Source organism: Macaca nemestrina, chromosome 4, assembly GCF_043159975.1.
Source record: "Macaca nemestrina isolate mMacNem1 chromosome 4, mMacNem.hap1, whole genome shotgun sequence".
Taxonomy (NCBI): Eukaryota; Metazoa; Chordata; class Mammalia; order Primates; family Cercopithecidae; genus Macaca; species Macaca nemestrina.
Window position 1 is genome coordinate 149,207,964 of NC_092128.1, and position 18,855 is coordinate 149,226,818.

An 18,855-nucleotide genomic window follows, 5' to 3' on the forward strand; every position below is an offset into this window, starting at 1 on the left:
CACGAGGTCAGGAGATCAAGACCATCCTGGCTAACACGGTGAAACCCCGTCTCTACTAAAAAACACAAAAAACTAGCCGGGCGAGGTGGCGGGCGCCTGTACTCCCAGCTACACAGGAGGCTGAGGCAGGAGAATGGCGTAAACCCGGGAGGCGGAACTTGCAGTGAGCCAAGATCCGGCCACTGCACTCCAGCCCGGGCGACAGAGCGAGACTCCGTCTCAAAAAAAAAAAAAAAAAAAAAAAAAAAAAAAAAAATTTACAAGTGCCCCACTTCCTACTATACGAAATTTAAAATCTAGTCCTCACTGCGCCCAAAACTACCTTCTTTTCAGAATCTCTCTAATCCTTTCCCTTCATCAAGTCCCCTACATTATTATTATTATTATTATTATTATTATTATTTGAGACAGAGTCTCACTCTGTCACCCAGGCTGGGGTGCAATGGCATGATCTTAGCTCACTGCAACCTCCGTCTCCCAGGTTCAAGCAATTCTCCTGTCTCAGCCTCCCAAGTAGCTGGGATTACAGGCGCCCACCATCACACCCGGCTAATTTTTGTGTTTTTAGTAGAAACCGGGTTTCACCATGTTGACCAGGCTGGTCTTGAACTCCTGACCTCAGGTGATCCGCTTGCCTCAGCCTCCCAAAGTGCTAGGATTACAGGCGTGAGCCACCGCAACCGGCCGTGCCCTACATTGTACCACACTGAACAATTACTTCCTGAACATCACAAGCTCTTTTAGACACTACAGTGTATAAGCAGGTCTCTGTCTAAACTGCTCTCCTCTTCCTCCTCTGCCCAACCAATGTCTGCTCATCCAAAGAATGTATCCTGTGTGTTCACTAACTTAGCAATTTCCAGTAAACAGTTTGATTAACTTGTTAAGAGAAGGCAGGAAACCTCCATGAAAGAGAAATCACTGGGTATTTCCTACAGCATTTAACACATGGTAGGCCTTCAATAAACCCTTGTGAAATAAACAAACCTCTTTACTCTTCATTCTACCCTGCTAAGAATCTCACCCAAGTCTGTCTACCATGTGAAACTGCAGATGACCCCACAGAAAATGGAAAGTATCTCTAAAAATAAGTTTATTTGGCAACACACTATAGGCTACAGGTCCACTTTTTCTTTTTTTTGAGACGGAGTCTTGCTGTGTCGCCCAGGCGGTACTGCAGTGGTGCCATCTCAGCTCACTGCAACCTCCGCCTCCTGGGTTCCAGAGATTCTCCTGCCTCAACCTCCCAAGTAGCTAGGATTACAGGCTCCCGCCACCACGCCCGGTTAATTTTTGTATTTTTAGTAGAAACCGTATTTCACCATGTTGGCAAGGCTGGTCATGAACTCCTGACCTCATGATCCACCCGCCTTGGCCTCCCAAAGTGCTGGGATTACAGGGGTGAGCCACCGCGCCCAGCCCACTTCAGATACTTATTTTGAGGAGAGAGCGCATTTAGATAGAGACCCCAGATTTATTTAAATGTCTCAATACATTTAAATGTAGTTAACTAAATATATCTAATATATTTAAATACAGAAAGCAAATTTGCGTTTACAAATCTGACACGGAATGCAACTGCGCTAGCCAAGATTCGGTGTAGCTTACCAGCCAGAAATCACATACCCTAATAGGCAGAAATCACATACTCTAAAAGGTAGAAATGCATTGCATTTTTTAAAACTGCGCGGCTATGCAAATTAGGATGTGTCTGGACGCTCTACCGTCCCCAAAATAACCTCAATTTTTTAAAAAGGCCAGACACAGTGCATCACTCCTGTAATTCCAGCACTTTGGGGGGCGGAGGCGGGCGGATTGCTTGAGCTGAGGAGTTCGAGACCAGCCCTGGGTAACATAGAGAAATCCCCGTCTCTACAAAAAAAAAAAATTAAAAATTAAATAATACAAAAATAAAAATAAAAGTGGAGAGAGAACAGGTAGAAAGAAAATGCATTCAGTCTATGCGGATTTCACGCTCCGGCTTCAAGTCCACGGCCCTGTGATGGGATGTGGGCAAAGCCTGTCTGGGACGGGCCGAACCCAACTCCTTACAGGGCCGAATCCTTTGCCCGCAGCCCAAGACCCCGAAGGAGCTTGCCTCGGCCTCAAGGCGCACCCAAGGGGCACCGGATCGCTCGGGCGCTGAGGTCGCTGCTCCGGGGCCTCCACGCGGCGGCTTCGCCACGCGCCTCGGCCATGTTTCCCGCATTTCCAGGGAGGCTGGAACGCCGTGGGTGTCAAAGAGGGCGCGCGAGAGGGGAGACCGCGAGCCCGGCTCACCTCGAGCTCTCAGCTCGCTCCATGGATGCAACCCCGGTTGCGCCTCGGGACTGGGAAAGTTCCCTCCACGGCTCCCACAGGCGCTCCGCCTCCGGGGCTCCCATTGGCTGCTTTCGACGTTGTGCTCCACCCTTTCCGGGCGGGGCGGCAAAAATACTTCCCGTCTCTCCTTTTCGCCTATTGGCTCTCTCAAAGGTCGAGTCCATGACGTCAAAAAGCCTGGGTCAATCAGAGCACACCAGACTGCGTTTTCCCGAACGCCCGCAGCAGGGTCAGAAGGGAGGTGGCCGCCCTCCGTCGTGGCCTCTGACGGTTTTTGAGCGTTGGTGTCTGGCACGCGCTAGCCCCTCTTGCTTTGGTTCCGCCATGCCGATGTACCAGGTAAAGCCCTATCACGGGGGTGGCGCGCCTCTCCGTGTGGAGCTTCCCACCTGCATGTACCGGCTCCCCAACGTGCACTGCAGGAGCGGCGGCCCAGCGCCCGGCGCTGGCCACGTGCAGGTAGGAGCGCGGGGTCCCCCGCCCAGTGCGCACGCGCGGCGGCCGGCTGCCGGACCGGGTCCCCGCAGGCCGGAGCGAATGCATCCCACCCGCTTCACGGCCCCACCCCGCTTCTGTGCCGGCCAGCCAGGGACTCACCCAAACTTTTCTCTTTTAAAGGATTTATCCAGGCCGGGCGGTGTGGCTCACGCCTGTAATCCCAGCACTTTGGGAGGCCGAGGCTGGCGGATCACCTGAGGTTAGGAGTTCGAGACCAGCCTGGCCAACATGGTGAAACCTCGGCTCTACTGAAAATACAAAAATTAGCCGGGTGTGGTGGCAGGCGCCTGTAATCCCAGCTACTCGGGAGGCTGAGGCAGGAGAATCGTTTGAACCCTGGAAGCGGGGTTTGCAGTGAGCTGAGATCGAGCCATTGCACTCGAGCCTGGGCAACAAAAGCGAAACTGTCTCAAAAAAAGAAAATATATATATATATATGTATATATCTTTCCAGGTCGCGCGCGGTGGTTCATGCCTGGAATCTCAGCTCTTTGGGAGACCAAGGTGGGAGAATCGCTTGAGCCCCAAGAGTATGAGACCAGCCTGAGCAACATGGCGAGACCCTTGTCTCTATTTTTTAAATGTTTTAATTAGGCCGGGCGCGGTGGCTCAAGCCTGTAATCCCAGCACTTTGGGAGGCCGAGACGGGCGGATCACGAGGTCAGCAGATCGAGACCATCCTGGCTAACACGGTGAAACCCCGTCTGTACTAAAAACTACAAAAAACTAGCCAGGCGAGGTGGCGGGCACCTGTAGTCCTAGCTACTCGGGAGGCTGAGGCAGGAGAATGGCGTGAACCCAGGAGGCGGAGCTTGCAGTGAGCTGAGATTGCACAACTGCACTCCAGCCTGGGCGACAGAGCGAGACTCCGTCTCAAAAAATTTTTTTAAAAAATTAAATGTTTTGGCCGGGCGCGGTGGCTCAAGCCTGTAATCCCAGCACTTTGGGAGGCCGAGACGGGCGGATCACAAGGTCAGGAGATCGAGACCATCCTGGCTAACACGGTGAAACCCCGTCTCTACTAAAAAAATACAAAAAACTAGCGGGGCGCGGTGGCGGGCGCCTGTAGTCCCAGCTACTCGGGAGGCTGAGGCAGGAGAATGGCGTGAACCCGGGAGGCGGAGCTTGCAGTGAGCTGAGATCCAGCCACTGCACTCCAGCCTGGGCGACAGAGCCAGACTCCGTCTCAAAAAAAAAAAAAAAAAATTAAATGTTTTAATTAAAATAAAAATCTGTCCTTTTTATATATATATATGGTTGCTCAAACATTTTAGTTCAGAGATTCTGCCTTCTGAAAAGTGAATAGCACATAAATGCTCATTTTCAGGAATTACAAAGCGAACCCCAGGGTCACGACGGCCCAGGTTGACACACATTGTCACCCCTCCATTCTTTCCACTTCAACCTTCCCTCCCCACCCCCAACCCCAGGTCTTGATTTTTTATGGTAATTATGTCCTGCTTGTCTCTCTTATTTTGTCAACTCAGTATTTATCCCTAAACAATATAGTCTGGTTTTTTGTGTTTTTTTGTTTTTTTCAGACAGAGTCTTGCTCTGTCGCCCAGGCTGGAGTGCAGTAGTGTGATCTCAGCTCACTGCAACCCCTGCCTCCCAGGTTCAAGCAATTCTCCCGCCTCAGCCTCCTGAGTAGGTGAGATTACAGGCACCATCCACTGGACCCGGCTAATTTTTGTATTTTTAGTAGAGACGGGGTTTCACCATGTTGGCCAGGCTGGTCTCGAGCTCCTGACCTCAAGTGATCCACCCGCCTCAATCTCCCAAAGTGCTGGGATTACAGGCGTGAGCCACTGCACCTGGCCGCTAAACAATTGATATATATATATATATATAAGCATACAGCATATAATCTGATGTGTCTGGCTTTTTTTTTTTTTTAATGTAGAGATGGGATCTCACCCTATCTCTACCTAAAAGGTGGTTATCAAGAACGGAGGTGGGCCGGGCGCGGTGGCTCACGCCTGTAATCCCAGCACTTTGGGAGGCCGAGACGGGCGGATCACGAGGTCAGGAGATCGAGACCATCCTGGCTAACCCGGTGAAACCCTGTCTCTACTAAAAAATACAAAAAAACTAGCCGGGCGAGGTGGCGGGCACCTGTAGTCCCAGCTACTCCGGAGGCTGAGGCAGGAGAATGGCGTGAACCCGGGAGGCGGAGCTTGCAGTGAGCTGAGATCTGGCCACTGCACTCCAGCCTGGGTGACAGAGCGAGACTCCGTCTCAAAAAAAAAAAGAACGGAGGTGGTCTCCATCTCCTGGCCTCAAGTGATCCTCTAACCCCAGCCTCCCAAAGTGCTGGGATTACAAACATGAGCCACTGGTGCCCAGCCCTGGCTTCTTTTTTGTAGACATTATTTTAGGAGTCATTTTATTGTAACATCGGAAGTATTCTTCTTCTCTGTAGTATACTGTTCTATTGCATGGCTCTCCACCATATACTTATCCATCCTACTTGCTCAGGGACACTGGATTGTTTTCCATTTTAACCTGCTATGAACAATTCTGTAGTGAATATTCTTATACAGAGCAGCAGGCATGGGGTATGTACTAATGAACGGGACTCCGGCTCAGTGGCCCACCTGGCTTTCCACTCTACTAAATTGTTTTCCAGAGTTGTTATACTGTTTTACACGCTTGCTCACCACCCACCGGCTGGGTAGAAGAATTCCTGATATTTGCACCCTGCCCAAAACTGGTGGGTGTAGCGTGGTATCCTAGGGTAGTTTTAGTTTGGATTTCTCCAGACTTCTCTAAGTTGAGGACCTTTTCATATTCACTGGCCGCTGTGGTTGCTCTTTTGTTAATGTACCTGCTCAAGTCTTTCACTCTTTTCTCATTGCAAACATACATCCTAGGTTTCCAGCAGGAGAAACAGACCTGTCCATTCTGACACAAGATGGGTGAATCGGTAACTTTTTTGGTCTGTTTTCCCACTGCTTGTTATCCTTCTGCTTTCTTTAATGGCTTTCTGCCTAGATCAGGAGGGACGGACTTTCTTTTGAAACCCAGTAACACAACGTGTTATTTCAGTACAGAGCTGAGACAGAAATAGCAGACATGGTTCAATGGTCCCTGCACCTAGAGAGTGCCATGGAAACAGGGCCCAGTCACCCTCCAACTACACAGTCCCATGAAACCAGAAAGACAACCCAGGTTGGAGAATGTCACCTTTCATTGAAGGCCAAGTTTTGCAGAGTCTGTTTTACTTGTGTTTAAGTCTGCTGCCTAACTTCTTGTGGCCTTTTGCGAACTTACAACTTAGAGGACACGTAATGTCACTTTTCCAGCAATTTTTCTAGGAGATGATAACAATGTGTACAAATAATTAGCAATAAAACATCTTGGCCAGGCGCAGTGGTTCACATCTGTAATCCCAGCACTTTGGGAGACCAAGGCAGGAGGATCACTTGAACCTAGGAGTTCAAAACCAATCTGGGCAACATGGTGAAACCCCATTTTTACAAAAAGTACAACACTTAGCCAGGTGTGGTAGCATGTGCCTGTAGTTCCAGCTACTCAGGAGGCTGAGGTGGGAGGATCACTTGATCCCAGGAGGTCAGGGCTGCATTGAGCTGTGATCGGCCACTGCACTCCAGCCTGGGCAACGGAGTGAAGCCCCGTGTCAAGAAAAGCAATCAAGCATCTCCAGGGTAAAGGAGAGCAACATGAAGAATAAGCTGTTTATAAATACATATAAATTGAAACAAATTGATAAAAACAATATACCACATCACAATCTAGTCTCAGCAAGGAAAACAGCAGGCCAACATTACAAGGCACCAATGACATAAAACAGATCTTGAACATTTTGGTATTACTCAGATCATGAAGGACTAGATCAAGCTGCACTCAGGGCTTAAAAATCACAAGCCACATTACACGTATAGTACTTCAGACATTCTTCATTCCTGACTGAGTTGTTTTGTTTTTGAGACGGAATCTCACTCTGTCGCCCAGGCTGTAGTGCAGTGTCGCGATCTCGGCTCACTGCAGCCGCCGTCTCCCGGGTTCAAGCAATTCTCCTGCCTCAGCCTCGCCAGTAGCTGGGATTGCAGGTGCCCGCCACCACGGCCGACTAATTTTTTGTATTTTTGGTAGAGACTGGGTTTCACCATGTTGGCCAGGCTGGTCTTGATCTCCTGACCTCAAGTGATCTGCCTGCCTTGGCCTCACAAAGTGCTGGGATTACAGGCATGAGCCACCGCGCCCGGCCCTGACTGAGCTTTGAATCCAGTAGGTGCATTTTTGGCCCTATTGGAGTAGACACCCTACTGCCATTTGTGGAAATTATACACAAACAATGTACAGATATAGGTTGGTTAAGAGAGATTGGAGGCCGGGCGCGGTGGCTCAAGCCTGTAATCCCAGCACTTTGGGAGGCCGAGACGGGCGGATCACGAGGTCAGGAGATCGAGACCATCCTGGCTAACACGGTGAAACCCCGTCTCTACTAAGAAATACAAAAAACTAGCCGGGCGAGGTGGCAGGCGCCTGTAGTCCCAGCTACTCGGGAGGCTGAGGCAGGAGAATGGCGTGAACGCTGAGGCGGAGCTTGCAGTGAGCTGAGATCCGGCCACTGCACTCCAGCCTGGGCTACAGAGCGAGACTCCGTCTCAAAAAAAAAAAAAAAAAAAAAAGAGAGATTGGAAATATGACTCAGGACTTACCATTAAGTAACAGAATATTACACAGGTAGTAGCCCTCCCTGTTACACATCTTGCTTTCAAATTTATTTTCAGTCAGCACCTAATTTTTTTTTTTTTTTTTTTTGAGATGGAGTCGCCCTGTTGCTCAGGCTAGAGTGCAGTGGTGCGATCTCGGCTCACTGCACTCTCTACCTCCTGAGTCCAAGTGATTCTCCTGCCTCAGCCTCTGAGTAGCTGGGACTACAGGTGCCCACCACCAAGCCCAGCTAATTTTTGTGTTTCAGTAGAAATGGAGTCTCATCATGCTGTCCTCTTGAACTCCTGACCTCAAGTGATCCACCCGCCTGCCCCTTCCAAAGTGCTGAGCTTATAGGTGTGAGCCACCATGCCCGGCCAGCATCCAATAATTTAATTGGCATACTGAACTCTGTTCCACCCAGAAGTCAGTGGACTTCACATTGCTCTGCTGTTTGATCTTAAATAAGAGCAGCAAACTAGGAGAGGTGAGAAAGTGCTGATTAAGCCCGAGGGTAAATAGGAGTTAAGCAAACAAGAGAAGAGGGAAGAGCAATGCAGATAGAGGAAACGGCATGTGAAGATCCTGTGGTCCGAGCCAGCGTGGTGTTTTAGGAACTCGTAGGACAGTGTAGCTAGAGCACAGAGCAAAGGAGGAAATTGGGTGAGGTAAGGTAGCCAGAGGCCAAATGATACAAGATGTCTGTGACGCCATGTTAAATGTTTGACATTTTATCCTAAGCACCTAGGAGGTTAGCAAGGGGGAGACAGTGACAATATCAGAAATTTTTCTTTTGAGACGGAGTCTTGCTCTTGTCACCCAGGGTGGAGTGCAGTGGCGCGATCTCTGCTCACTGCAACCTCCGCCTCCCAGGTTCAAGCAATTCTCCTGCCTCAGCCTCCTGAGTAGCTGGGATTACAGGCACCCACACCACACCCAGCTATAGTTTTTGTACTTTTAGTAGGGACAGGGGTTTCACAATATTGGCCAGGCTGGTCTCAAACTCCTGACCTCAGGTGATCTGCCCACCTCGGCCTCCCAAAGTGCTAGGACTACAGGCATGAGTCACTGCACCCAGCCCTGAGTTTCTTTTAAAAATCTTTCTAGCTGCCATCTTAAAGGATGGATTGCAGGGTGAACTAGAAAGGTGCAAGGTGGAATAGGCTAGGTGAAAAATGGTGGCCTGGCTGGGCATGGTGGCTCACGTCTGTCTTCTCAGCACTTTGGGAGCTGAGGTGGGAGGATGGCTTGAGGACAGGAGTTTGAGACCAGCCTGAGCAACATAGCACAGTTGTCTCTACAAAAAAAAAATTAAAAATTAGCCAGGCTTGGTGGTGCACACCTGTAGTCCCAGGCACTCAGGAGACTAAGGCAGGAGGATCAGTTGAGCCCAGGAAGTCAAGGCTGCAGTGGGCCATGATCACACTATTGCACTCCAGCCTGGGCAACAGAGTGAGACCCTGTCTCCAGGACAAAAGAAAAGCCAAGAAAATGATTTGGGGAATTGATTAGCTCCATGGGTATGCTTCCAAGCTAAAAAACTGTTTCAACCCGTGTTCCCTTTTCCCTATTTGTATAAATTACTGAGTTACATTCTCATTGCTACTTATTTAAGCAAAGTATTCTTAGTTAAGAACAAAGAACTAAAAATTGTGTTCATTTTCTATCTTTCCCTGTTCTTAGACTAAATTACGTGAAATCGGAACCATACAATTTCAGAGTGGCTTTCAGCCACAACTTTTTTTTAAGTTTTTTTTTGTTTGTTTTTATTTTTGTTTTTTTTTTTGAGACAGAGTCTTGCTCTGTCACCCAGGCTGGAGTGCAATGGTGTGATCTCGGCTCACTGCAACCTCTACCTCCTGGGTTCAAGCCATTCTCCTGCCTCAGCCTCCCGAGTAGCTGGGATTATAGGCATGCGCCACCACGCCCAGCTAATTTTTGTATTTCTAGTAGAAACAGGGTTTCACCATGTTGGCCAAGCTGGTCTTGAACTCCTGACCTCAGATGATCTGCCTACCTAGACCTCCCAAAGTGCTGGGATTACAGGTGTGAGCCACCACACCCAGCCCATAATGTCTTCTTTTAAAGGGTGGGAGGTTTGATGAGTGCATGGCAAAGTAAGACAAGTGATCAAACTTAAACAACACTGTTCTGATGGGAGAGGAAATGAACATTTGGCTGTTGGTTTGTTTAGGAAGAGTCTAACCCATCTCTGCAAGCTCTTGAGTCCCGCCAAGATGATATTTTAAAACGTCTGTATGAGTTGAAAGCTGCAGTTGATGGTCTCTCCAAGATGATTCAAACACCAGATGCAGACTTGGATGTAACCAACATAATCCAAGCGGATGAGCCCATGACCTTAACCACCAATGTGCTGGACTTGAATTCAGTGCTTGGGAAGGTAAGTTCGTTTTGAAAGCTGAAATGTTAGTAGGTGCTGAGTGGTTAGTACAGGGAAATTGTGCTACTGTGATTAAAGCCTTAGCTTTCAGGGCAGGCACGGTGGCTCACGCCTGTAATCCCAGCACTTTGGGAGGCAGAGGCAGGCGGATCACGAGGTCAGGAGATCCAGACCGTCCTGGCTAACATGGTGAAACCACATCTCTACTAAAATACAAAAAATTAGCTGGGCATGGTGGCGGGCGCCTGTAGTCCCAGCTACTCAGAAGGCTGAGGCAGAAGAATGGCGTGAACCCGGGAGGCAGAGCTTGCAGTGAGCGGAGATCGCGCCACTGCACTCCAGCCTGGGCAACAGAGCGAGACTCCGTCTCAAAAAAAAAAACAAAAAAAAAGGCTTAGCTTTCTAATTTTCAAAGGCAGAGCCAAGAGCATATTCATATTTTTTTCTCCTCTAAATGAGTGTGCCTTTGCACAGAACAGATTCCCAAGGCAGGAGTGAAGTCAAAACAAGCTCTAAAGCCTCTTCTTGACTTCTCAGACCAAGTAGAGGGCAGGGAGGATGTGTAGGCAGAGGAGGAGTAGAGGAAAGTTACAGCCTCTGCCAGTCCAGGCATGGGTCCAGCAGCCTCCGAGCCCTGGAAGAACAGATCTCAGCTTGTTTGCTCAGTGTTCCCCAGAGGTTCAGCAGAGGCAGCCCAGACTCTCTTTGATAGCAGGCCAACTTTCAGAACCGTGACTGCCCAAGCACAAAAATCCTACCCGTCCTTTTGAAATGTATTGCTCAGGCCAGTCATAGTCTCATATTTCAAGTGCATTTTGCTTGAATTCAGTTTGCTGTATTACAAGTAAGTTGCATCAGCCGGCTCTCATGATTGAAGTTTACAGGCTTCAGCTAATTTAGGGGAGAATCTGATATGCAAAGAAAGACCATCTCGTTTGTTACAACGAAGTGGTATTTATTTGAGGATGCAAAAAGGGTTTGTCCCAAGAATCCCTACCAATAGCCTCCTCTAGAATGGGTGATAGAATAGCACGACTTAAAAGCCCTAAAAAATGCAAGCATTGTGGTGTCTCACCCAGGGCTGGGATATTTGGTAACCTCAGTACCTCTGCATTCATGTATTCCTTCCACTGCTCCCTCATTCATCCAGTACTTGTTGGCATGCACTGAGGACTCAGATGAGGCGCAACCAGGCCCTCAGGGAGCCGGAGCCTAGCAGATGAGTTTTTGAGCATGAGCAGCCATAACAGTCATTTCTCAGGGTGCTGGGGAGGCGTCTCAGAGCACGTGGTGCGCAAGATGAATTTTGATACCTCAGAAGACCCAGTGTCAAGTAATACAATATGTTCAGGGAACTGCAAGGCATTCCGCGTAGGCTGACGTGGGGGACATTGGTCAGGAGTAGCAGGCGGGGTACAGAAAGCCAAGGAGTTTGGCTGTGAGTGTTCACATCAGTGCATTCGTTATTACAAGTGAAAGTGTAGAAGAAATAAGAAAGTCTTTATCTAAAAAGGCTGTCATGCCTGGGTTTGGATTTATAACAGGCCCATCCCCCTGGACCTCTCATAGTGCCCCATGCCAGAGCAAACTGTGGCCCCGAACCATTGCTTGGCCTCTGTACCCATGGGCCACTGGCACTGAGGAGGGTTACCCAGTGGGAAAAAACAAAGCTATGAGTCTGAGCACTTCAGTTAACGCCTACTATGTTAGAATCTCCCCATCCCTCATCACCAATGATACCTTGAGCCAACACCCCTTCTTAAGGGGTTCTTCATGGAAACATCTTAACACAAATTGGCTGTGGTCAGCTGTTGGAAAGATTCAGTAGCTGGAATAATTGCAGGTTAAAAGGGACAAATAGAAGTGTCATTCCTGGCCGGGCGCGGTGGCTCAAGCCTGTAATCCCAGCACTTTGGGAGGCCGAGACGGGCGGATCACGAGATCAGGAGATCGAGACCATCCTGGCTAACATAGTGAAACCCCATCTCTACTAAAAAATTTTAAAAAACTAGCCGGGCGCGGTGGCGGGCGCCTGTAGTCCCAGCTACTTGGGAGGCTGAGGCAGGAGAATGACATAAACCCAGGAGGCAGAGCTTGCAGTGAGCTGAGATCATGCCACTGCACTCCAGCCTGGGCGACAGAGCAAGACTCCGTCTCAAAAAAAAAAAAAAAAAAAAAAAAAAAAAAAAAAAAAAAGAAGTGTCATTCCTAGGCCAGGCACCATGGCTCCCATCTGTAATCCCAGCACTTTGGGAGGCCAAGACAGACAGGTCATTTGAGGTCAGGAGTTTGAGAACAGCCTGGGCAACATGGCAAAACCCCATCTCTACTAAAAATAATTAAAAAAAAAAATTAGCTGGGCGTGGTGGCAGGCACCTGTAGTCCCAGCCACTCAGGAAGCTGAGGCAGGAGAATCACTTGAACCTGGGGAGGCAGAGGTTGCAGGGAGCAGAGATCATCCACTGTACTCCAGCCTGTGTGACAGAGTGAGACTCTGTCTCCAAAAAAAAAAAAGAGTGTCATTTCTGATACGCTGTTTTATTTGACAGTGGAGTCAACTTTTTATTCGTTGGGGATAAGGGGGTGGAGTCAGCTCATATCCCAGCTCCACTCCATCCTGAGCGAGTGGCCTTGGAGAAGTTACTGGCTGCAACCTGGAGAAGATGCTAGTGCCTTCTTCATGGAAGTGGAGGAGTCAGATAACCCTGGTTAGGTTCTTAGACTCGCACCCGGCACAGTGGCACTCTCTGATTACTGTTATTCGTACATTGTCTTGCTCTTTCCCCAGGATTATGGGGCGCTGAAAGACATCGTGATCAACGCGAACCCGGCCTCCCCTCCCCTCTCCCTGCTCGTGTTGCACAGGCTGCTCTGTGAGCACTTCAGGGTCCTGTCCACGGTGCACACGCACTCCTCAGTCAAGAGTGTGCCTGAAAACCTTCTCAAGTGCTTTGGAGAACAGAATAAAAAACAGCCCCGCCAAGAGTATCAGCTGGGATTCACTTTAATTTGGAAGAATGGTAAGTAGATGGGACTGAGTCAAACTTACACACAGCTGCCCCTTGAACACCACGAGTTTGACCTGCATGAGTCCATTTACATGTGGATTTTTTTCTTTTCTTTTCTTTTCTTTTTGAGACAGAGTCTCACTGTGTCACCCAGGCTGAAGTGCAGTGGCACAATCTTGGCTCACTGCAACTTCCACCTCTGGGTTCAAGCGATTCTCCTGCCTCAGCCTCCTGAGTAGCAGGCATTATAGGCGCGTGCCACCATGCCCAGCTAATTTTTTTCATGTTTTTAGTAGAGACGGTTTCACCACGTTGGTCAGGCTGGTCTCAAACTCCTGACCTCGTGATCCACCTGCCTTGGCTTCCCAAAGTGCTGGAATTACAGGCGTGAGCCACCGTGCCTGGGCCTCGTGGATTTTTTTTCAAATAACTATCTTGGAAAATTTTTTGGAGATTTGCAACAATTTGAAAATACTGGCAGACAAACCACATAGCCTAGAAATATCAAATCAAGGCTGTGCGCGGTGGCTCACGCCTGTAATCCCAGCTCTTTGTAGGGTGAAGGCAAGCGGATCACAAGGTCAGGAGTTTGAGACCAACCTGACCAACATGGTGAAACCCCGTCTCTACTAAAAATACAAAACTTAGCCAGGTGTGGTAGCGGGTACCTGTAATCCCAGCTACTCGGGAGGTGGAGGCAGGAGAATCTCTTGAACCCAGGAGGTGGAGGTTGCAGCCAGCCAAGATCACGCCATTGTACTCCAGCCTGGGCGACAGAACAAGACTCCATCTCAAAAAAAAAAAAAAAAAAAAAAATCAAAACAAGAAAAAGCTATGAGGCATAAAATATTTACATACTAGTCTATTTAATTTGCTACCACAAAATGTACACAAATCTATTTTAAGAAGTTAAAATGTATCAAAACTTACACACACACTATACATGGCACCACCTGCAGTTGAGAGAAATGTAAACAAACGTGAAGATGAGCATGAAATCCCAACTGCGTAACATTAACATTACAGAACAAACATACTGTACTGCTGGAATAATTTAACAGCCACCTCAAGCGTGGGGAGTGTCTGCTTCATTCTGCTTCAGACACCCCGTGACACCAGTCATCTCGGTGTGAGCAGCTAATTCACCTCTCCAGGAAATTGCATGTTGCAGTCAAAAGCGATCTCTTGGGAGGCCAAGGCGGGTGGATCACGAGGTCAGGAGATCGAGACCATCCTGGCTAACACGGTGAAACCCCGTCTCTACTAAAAAATACAAAAAAAATTAGCCGAGCGTGGTGGCGGGCGCCTGTGGTCCCAGCTGCTCAGGAGGCTGAGGCAGGAGAATGGCATGAACCTGGGAGGCGGAGCTTGCAGTGAGCCGAGATTGCACTACAGCACTCCAGCCTGGGCGACAGAGCGAGACTCCGTCTCAAAAAAAAAAGTGATCTCTTGAGGTTCTTGGGTATTTTTCATCATGTTTTGGGTATATTTCCATCGTGCATTGCCATAAACCTTGACTAACACTGTGGGGCACTTACAAAGTGTCTCTTGTGATACTGAAAGTGCTCCCAAGAAGCAGAGAAAAGCCATGATATTACATGAAAAAGTTGAATTGCTTGATATGTACCAGAGGTCTGCAGCTGCCTCTTCAAGATAAATGAATTCAGTGTAAGAACCATTGTTTTAAAAAAAGGGAAATTTTTGGTCAGGCACAGTGGCTTACGCCTGTAATCCCAGCACTTTGGGAGGCCAAGGCAGGCGGATCACGAGGTCAAGAGATCAAGATCATCCTGGCCAACATGGTGAAACCCTGTCTCTACTAAAAATACAAAAATTAGCTGGGCTTGGTGGTGTGTGGCTGTAGTCCAAGCTACTCAGGAGGCTGAGGCAGGAGGATCACTTAAACCTGGGAGGTGGAGGTTGCAGTGAGCCGAGATTGCACCACTGCACTCCAGCCTGGTGACACAGCAAGACTCCGTCTCAAAAAAAAAAAAAAAAAGGGAAATTCATGAAGGCATCACTATAGCTGCACCAGGAGGTGCAAAAACCTTGCACTTTTTGCAAAATACCTATTTATCTTGTATTGAAAATGTAGCTTTTGGCCGGGTACGGTGGTTCATTCCTGTAATCCCAGCACTTTGGGAGGCCAAGGTGGGTGGATCACCTGAGATCAGGAGTTCGAGACCAGCCTGACCAATACGGTGAAACCCCATCTCTACTAAAAGCACAAAAATGAGCCTGGCATGGTGACCTTCACCTGTAGTCCCAGCTACTTGGGAGACTGAGACAGGAGAATCGCTTGAACCCAGGAGGCAGAGGTTGCAGTGAGGCAAGATCGTGCCAGTACACTCCAGCCTGGGCTACAGAGTGAGACTCCATCTCAAAAAAAAAAAGAAAAGAAAATGCAGCTTTTATGTGGGGTGCAGGATTCCTGTTAGAAAGGCATACCTATAGACTCTCATATGATTTGAGAAAAACCAAAGTCATTATATGACAACTTGAAGCCAAAGGAAGGTGAAAGATCTAAAGCTGGAGAGTTTAATGCCAGCAAACGATGGTTTGATAATTTTAGGAAAAGGTTTGGCTTTTAAAAATGTCAAGATAACAGGAGAAGCAGCTTCTGCTAACCAAGAGGCAGCAGACAAGTTCCCAGATGCCATTAAGAAAATCATGGAGGAGAAAGGATACCTGTGTCAACACGTTTTTAATGCAGACAAAACTGCCCTAATCTGGGGTGGGGGCGGGGAACCACAAAGGACATTTATTAGTAAAGAAGAGAAGTGAGTCCCAGAATTGAAGGCAGGGAGGGCTAGGCTAACCCTCCTGTTTTGTGCAGGTGCAGCTGTGTTTATGATCAGGAGACCTCTTACCTGTAAAGCTGCTAACACCCAAGACTTCACGGGAAAAGATAAACACAGCTGCTCGTCTTTTGGTCGTACGCCTGGACAAGAACCCTTTTTCTGGATTAATTCCATTGATGCCTTGTCCCTGAAGTCAGGATGTACCTTGCCAGTAAGGGACACCTTTGAAAGTTCTTCAGTGCTCCAGTCACTCAGAGCCCCATGAGTTAACACCAAGGGTGTCAAAGCCATCTACTTGCCCCCTAACACAACATGGATCAAAAAGTCGTAAGAACCTTTGAGGCTCATTACACACAGTATTCTGTGAAAGAATTGTCAGTGCTATGAAAGAGAACCCTGGCTAGACATGCCTGTAATCCCAGCTACTTGGGAGGCTGAGGCAGGAGAATTGCTTGAACGCGGGAGGTGGAGGTTGTACTGAGATCGTGCCACTGCACTCCAGCCTGGGTGACAGAGCAAGACTCCATCTCAAAACAAAAAGCAAAAGAGAGAGAACCCTGATAGAACATCTTGAAGAGTCTGGAAGGATTACATCATTGAAGAGGACATCGTTGTATACAAAGCTGTGAAAGCCATCACGGTGAAACAGTACATTCCTGCTGGAGAAACCTGTGTCCAGATGTGCGTGACTTCATAGGATCTACGACAGCCAAGGAAACCAAGAAATAGATCACAGATGGGGCAAAAGTGGGTGGTGAAGAGTTTCAGGGTACAGATCTTGGAGAAATTCAAGGGCTGACAGACACTGCACAGAAGAGTTAACATAAGACAGCTTAATGGGGAGAAGTGTTTCCAAGCCAGTGCCAGATGTTGAGGAAGAAGACCTAGGAGAAGCCAGGCTGGAAAACAGATTTCCATTAGACAGTCTGGGAGAAGGCTTCTGATCATTCGAGGCTGCTTTTGACTTCTTTTTTGTCTTCTATGATACAAGCAGTGAAACTAAAGCAAACGGTGGAAGGGTTCATGCTGCATGGAACTATTTTTAGAGAAATCAAAAGGCAAACAGTCAGACAAATTATGATGTATTTCCCTAAAGCTACACCGTGCTTGCCTCTCCTCCTTTCCTGCCTCCCTTTCTACCGCTGCCACCCAAGACAGCAAGACCAACCCCTCTTCCTCAGCGACATGGGCAGTGGGATGAAGACCTTTAAGATGATCCGCTTCAACTTAATGAATAGTAAATTAATTATCCTTTTCTTTTTAAGAGGCAGGGTCTTGCTATGTCACCCAGGCTGGAATGCAGTGGTACGGTCACAGCTCACCACAGCCTCAACCTTCTGGGCTCAAGTGATCCTCCCACCTCAGCCTCCCAAGCAGCAGGGACTACAGGTGTGAGCCACCATGCCCAGCATCCTTATTATTTTCTTAACATTTTCTCAAGTTTATCGTAAGAATATAGCATATGATATATAGACCATACAAAGTGTGTGAATCAACTGTCATAGGTAAGGCTTCCCATCAGTAGTAGGCTGTTAGTGCTTAAGATTTGGAGAAGTCAAAAGTTTTATGTGGATTTTCGCTGCACAGCAGTGGGGAGTCAGTGCCCCTAACCCCCACACTGTTCAAGGGTCAGCTGTACTATATGATGAGATGTGCAACATGGTTTTGATACGAGGCAGCAAGGGGTTAGGACATTGTGTGGCATACCGGCCATACAGCGATTTGCATCAGGTCAGATATTCTAAGTCTAAGAAGCCTGTGGGGTAGTTCTAGAGGAGGAGCAGAGATGAAGCACTGCAAAGATGCCCTTGTTCCTCTGCAAAGTTTAGGGTCTCTGAGTGAGACACAGCTCAAGTTGGGACTGTGAGCCTTGGAGGAAGGGGGTTCTGTCCAACCAGGCAAAGCAGGGGAGTCATGGCTATCACAGCCATCTTGCCCTCACATTCTAGAACTTACTATCATAGGGACATTGAAATTATCTTCTCATATGGCCACATAAAGATAGGATGTCATGTACTCACTATCCCACGGATGTATGCCCCTTCTGGTTATGCTGATATGGAAGGAAGCGAGTTCATGTCATTCATACCTTAACTGCCCTCAGCCTCACAGAAAGCGATTATGAGGCCAAGAGCCTGGGAGATGCAACTCCTGTGTTTCCAGCCCTCAGCCCCCAAATCCTTAGGCAGCAGGGATTGGAGCAGGTGGTCTGAGGTCCCTTCCAGCTTCAGAACTGTCATAATCAAATACCAGGAATGGCTCTTTGGTTACTTTTTTAACATAGTTTGCACTTAAACCTTTTTCAGTATTAAGCATCTTAAGAGACTGACTGAAAATGTGATGTTCTTCTTGAAAACACCCTTTCCCGTGTCATCAGTCTGTGGTGTTTGGTGACTGTCCCCTTCCCCATTGTGCGAGTACTTCCCTCACACGGCTGCTCTGGTGATGCTACCTTGCGTGTGTTTTTTCTTTTCAGTGACGAAGACGCAGATGAAATTCAGCGTCCAGACGATGTGCCCCATCGAAGGAGAAGGGAACATTGCACGTTTCTTGTTCTCTCTGTTTGGCCAGAAGCATAATGCTGTCAACGCAACCCTTATAGATAGCTGGGTAGATATCGCGATTTTTCAGTTAAAAGAGGGAAGCAGTAAAGAAAAAGCCGCTGTTTTCCGTTCTATGAACTCAGCTCTTGGGAAGAGCCCTTGGCTCGCTGGGAATGAACTCACCGTAGCAGACGTGGTGCTGTGGTCTGTGCTCCAGCAGACCGGAGGCTGCAGTGTGACAGTGCCAGCCAACGTGCAGAGGTGGATGAGGTCTTGTGAAAACCTGGCTCCTTTTAACACGGCCCTCAAGCTCCTTAAGTGAATTCGGTTACCGATTTTAAAGAGTTTAGATTTTAAGAATGGTGCTCTTTCATGCCTATTATCAGTAAGGGGACTTGTATTAGAGTCAAAGTCTTTTTATTTAGGCCAGTTGTCAAATGTCAATAAAAGCATCATGTAATTTGTGGTTTTCATTTTATTTAAAATTCAGCAAAATCATATGCCATCTACCGTGATGACTGCCAACTCCATGGCAGACCCTTTCTGGGATTCAAAAACCACTTCAGATCGCTGCCTCTGATGGATGTACAGATTGGCTGGGG

General features: G+C 48.1%; 2 protein-coding genes and 1 non-coding gene across 7 annotated transcripts in view; 2 read left to right on the top strand and 1 right to left on the bottom strand.

Annotated features, from left to right (window-relative positions):
- Positions 1–2,498, bottom strand: part of LOC105498115 (PMS1 homolog 2, mismatch repair system component) — a 40,705-nt gene extending 38,207 nt beyond the window's left edge. For both annotated transcript variants that reach the window (XM_071095318.1, XM_071095319.1), the window contains exon 1: positions 2,281–2,498. In XM_071095318.1, coding sequence (XP_070951419.1) covers positions 2,281–2,486 — 206 coding nt within the window. In that variant the 5' untranslated portion in view covers positions 2,487–2,498. The remainder of the gene's footprint in view (positions 1–2,280) is intronic.
- Positions 2,499–2,533: 35 nt separating this feature from the next.
- LOC105497877 (aminoacyl tRNA synthetase complex interacting multifunctional protein 2) lies at positions 2,534–18,713 on the top strand. Of its 4 annotated transcripts, none has more exons than XM_011769408.3 (4): positions 2,534–2,661; positions 9,695–9,901; positions 12,690–12,921; positions 18,187–18,713. In XM_011769408.3, exons 1-4 carry the CDS (start codon positions 2,647–2,649, stop codon positions 18,573–18,575), a joined length of 843 nt encoding a protein of 280 aa, XP_011767710.1. In that variant the 5' UTR covers positions 2,534–2,646; the 3' UTR covers positions 18,576–18,713. The 4 variants fall into 4 exon arrangements, with proteins under 4 accessions (XP_011767710.1, XP_011767705.1, XP_070951441.1 ...); XM_011769403.3 differs by having other exon boundaries at positions 2,647–2,781; XM_071095340.1 differs by lacking the exon at positions 2,534–2,661 and adding an exon at positions 3,002–3,019.
- LOC112429510 (small nucleolar RNA SNORA42/SNORA80 family) lies at positions 11,423–11,558 on the top strand. Its single transcript, XR_003021810.1, has one exon. It is a non-coding gene; the product is annotated as a small nucleolar RNA SNORA42/SNORA80 family (small nucleolar RNA).
- Positions 18,714–18,855: the final 142 nt, after the last annotated feature.

Excerpts from the sequence above, each read along its gene's own strand:
- LOC105497877 (XM_011769403.3), top strand. The coding sequence starts at position 2,647 with ATGCCGATGTACCAGGTAAAGCCCTATCACGGGGGTGGCGCGCCTCTC. Across the intron at positions 2,782-9,694 it reads CCGGCGCTGGCCACGTGCAG|GAAGAGTCTAACCCATCTCT; the intron begins GTAGGAGCGCGG and ends TGGTTTGTTTAG. Across the intron at positions 12,922-18,186 it reads CACTTTAATTTGGAAGAATG|TGACGAAGACGCAGATGAAA; the intron begins GTAAGTAGATGG and ends TTTTCTTTTCAG.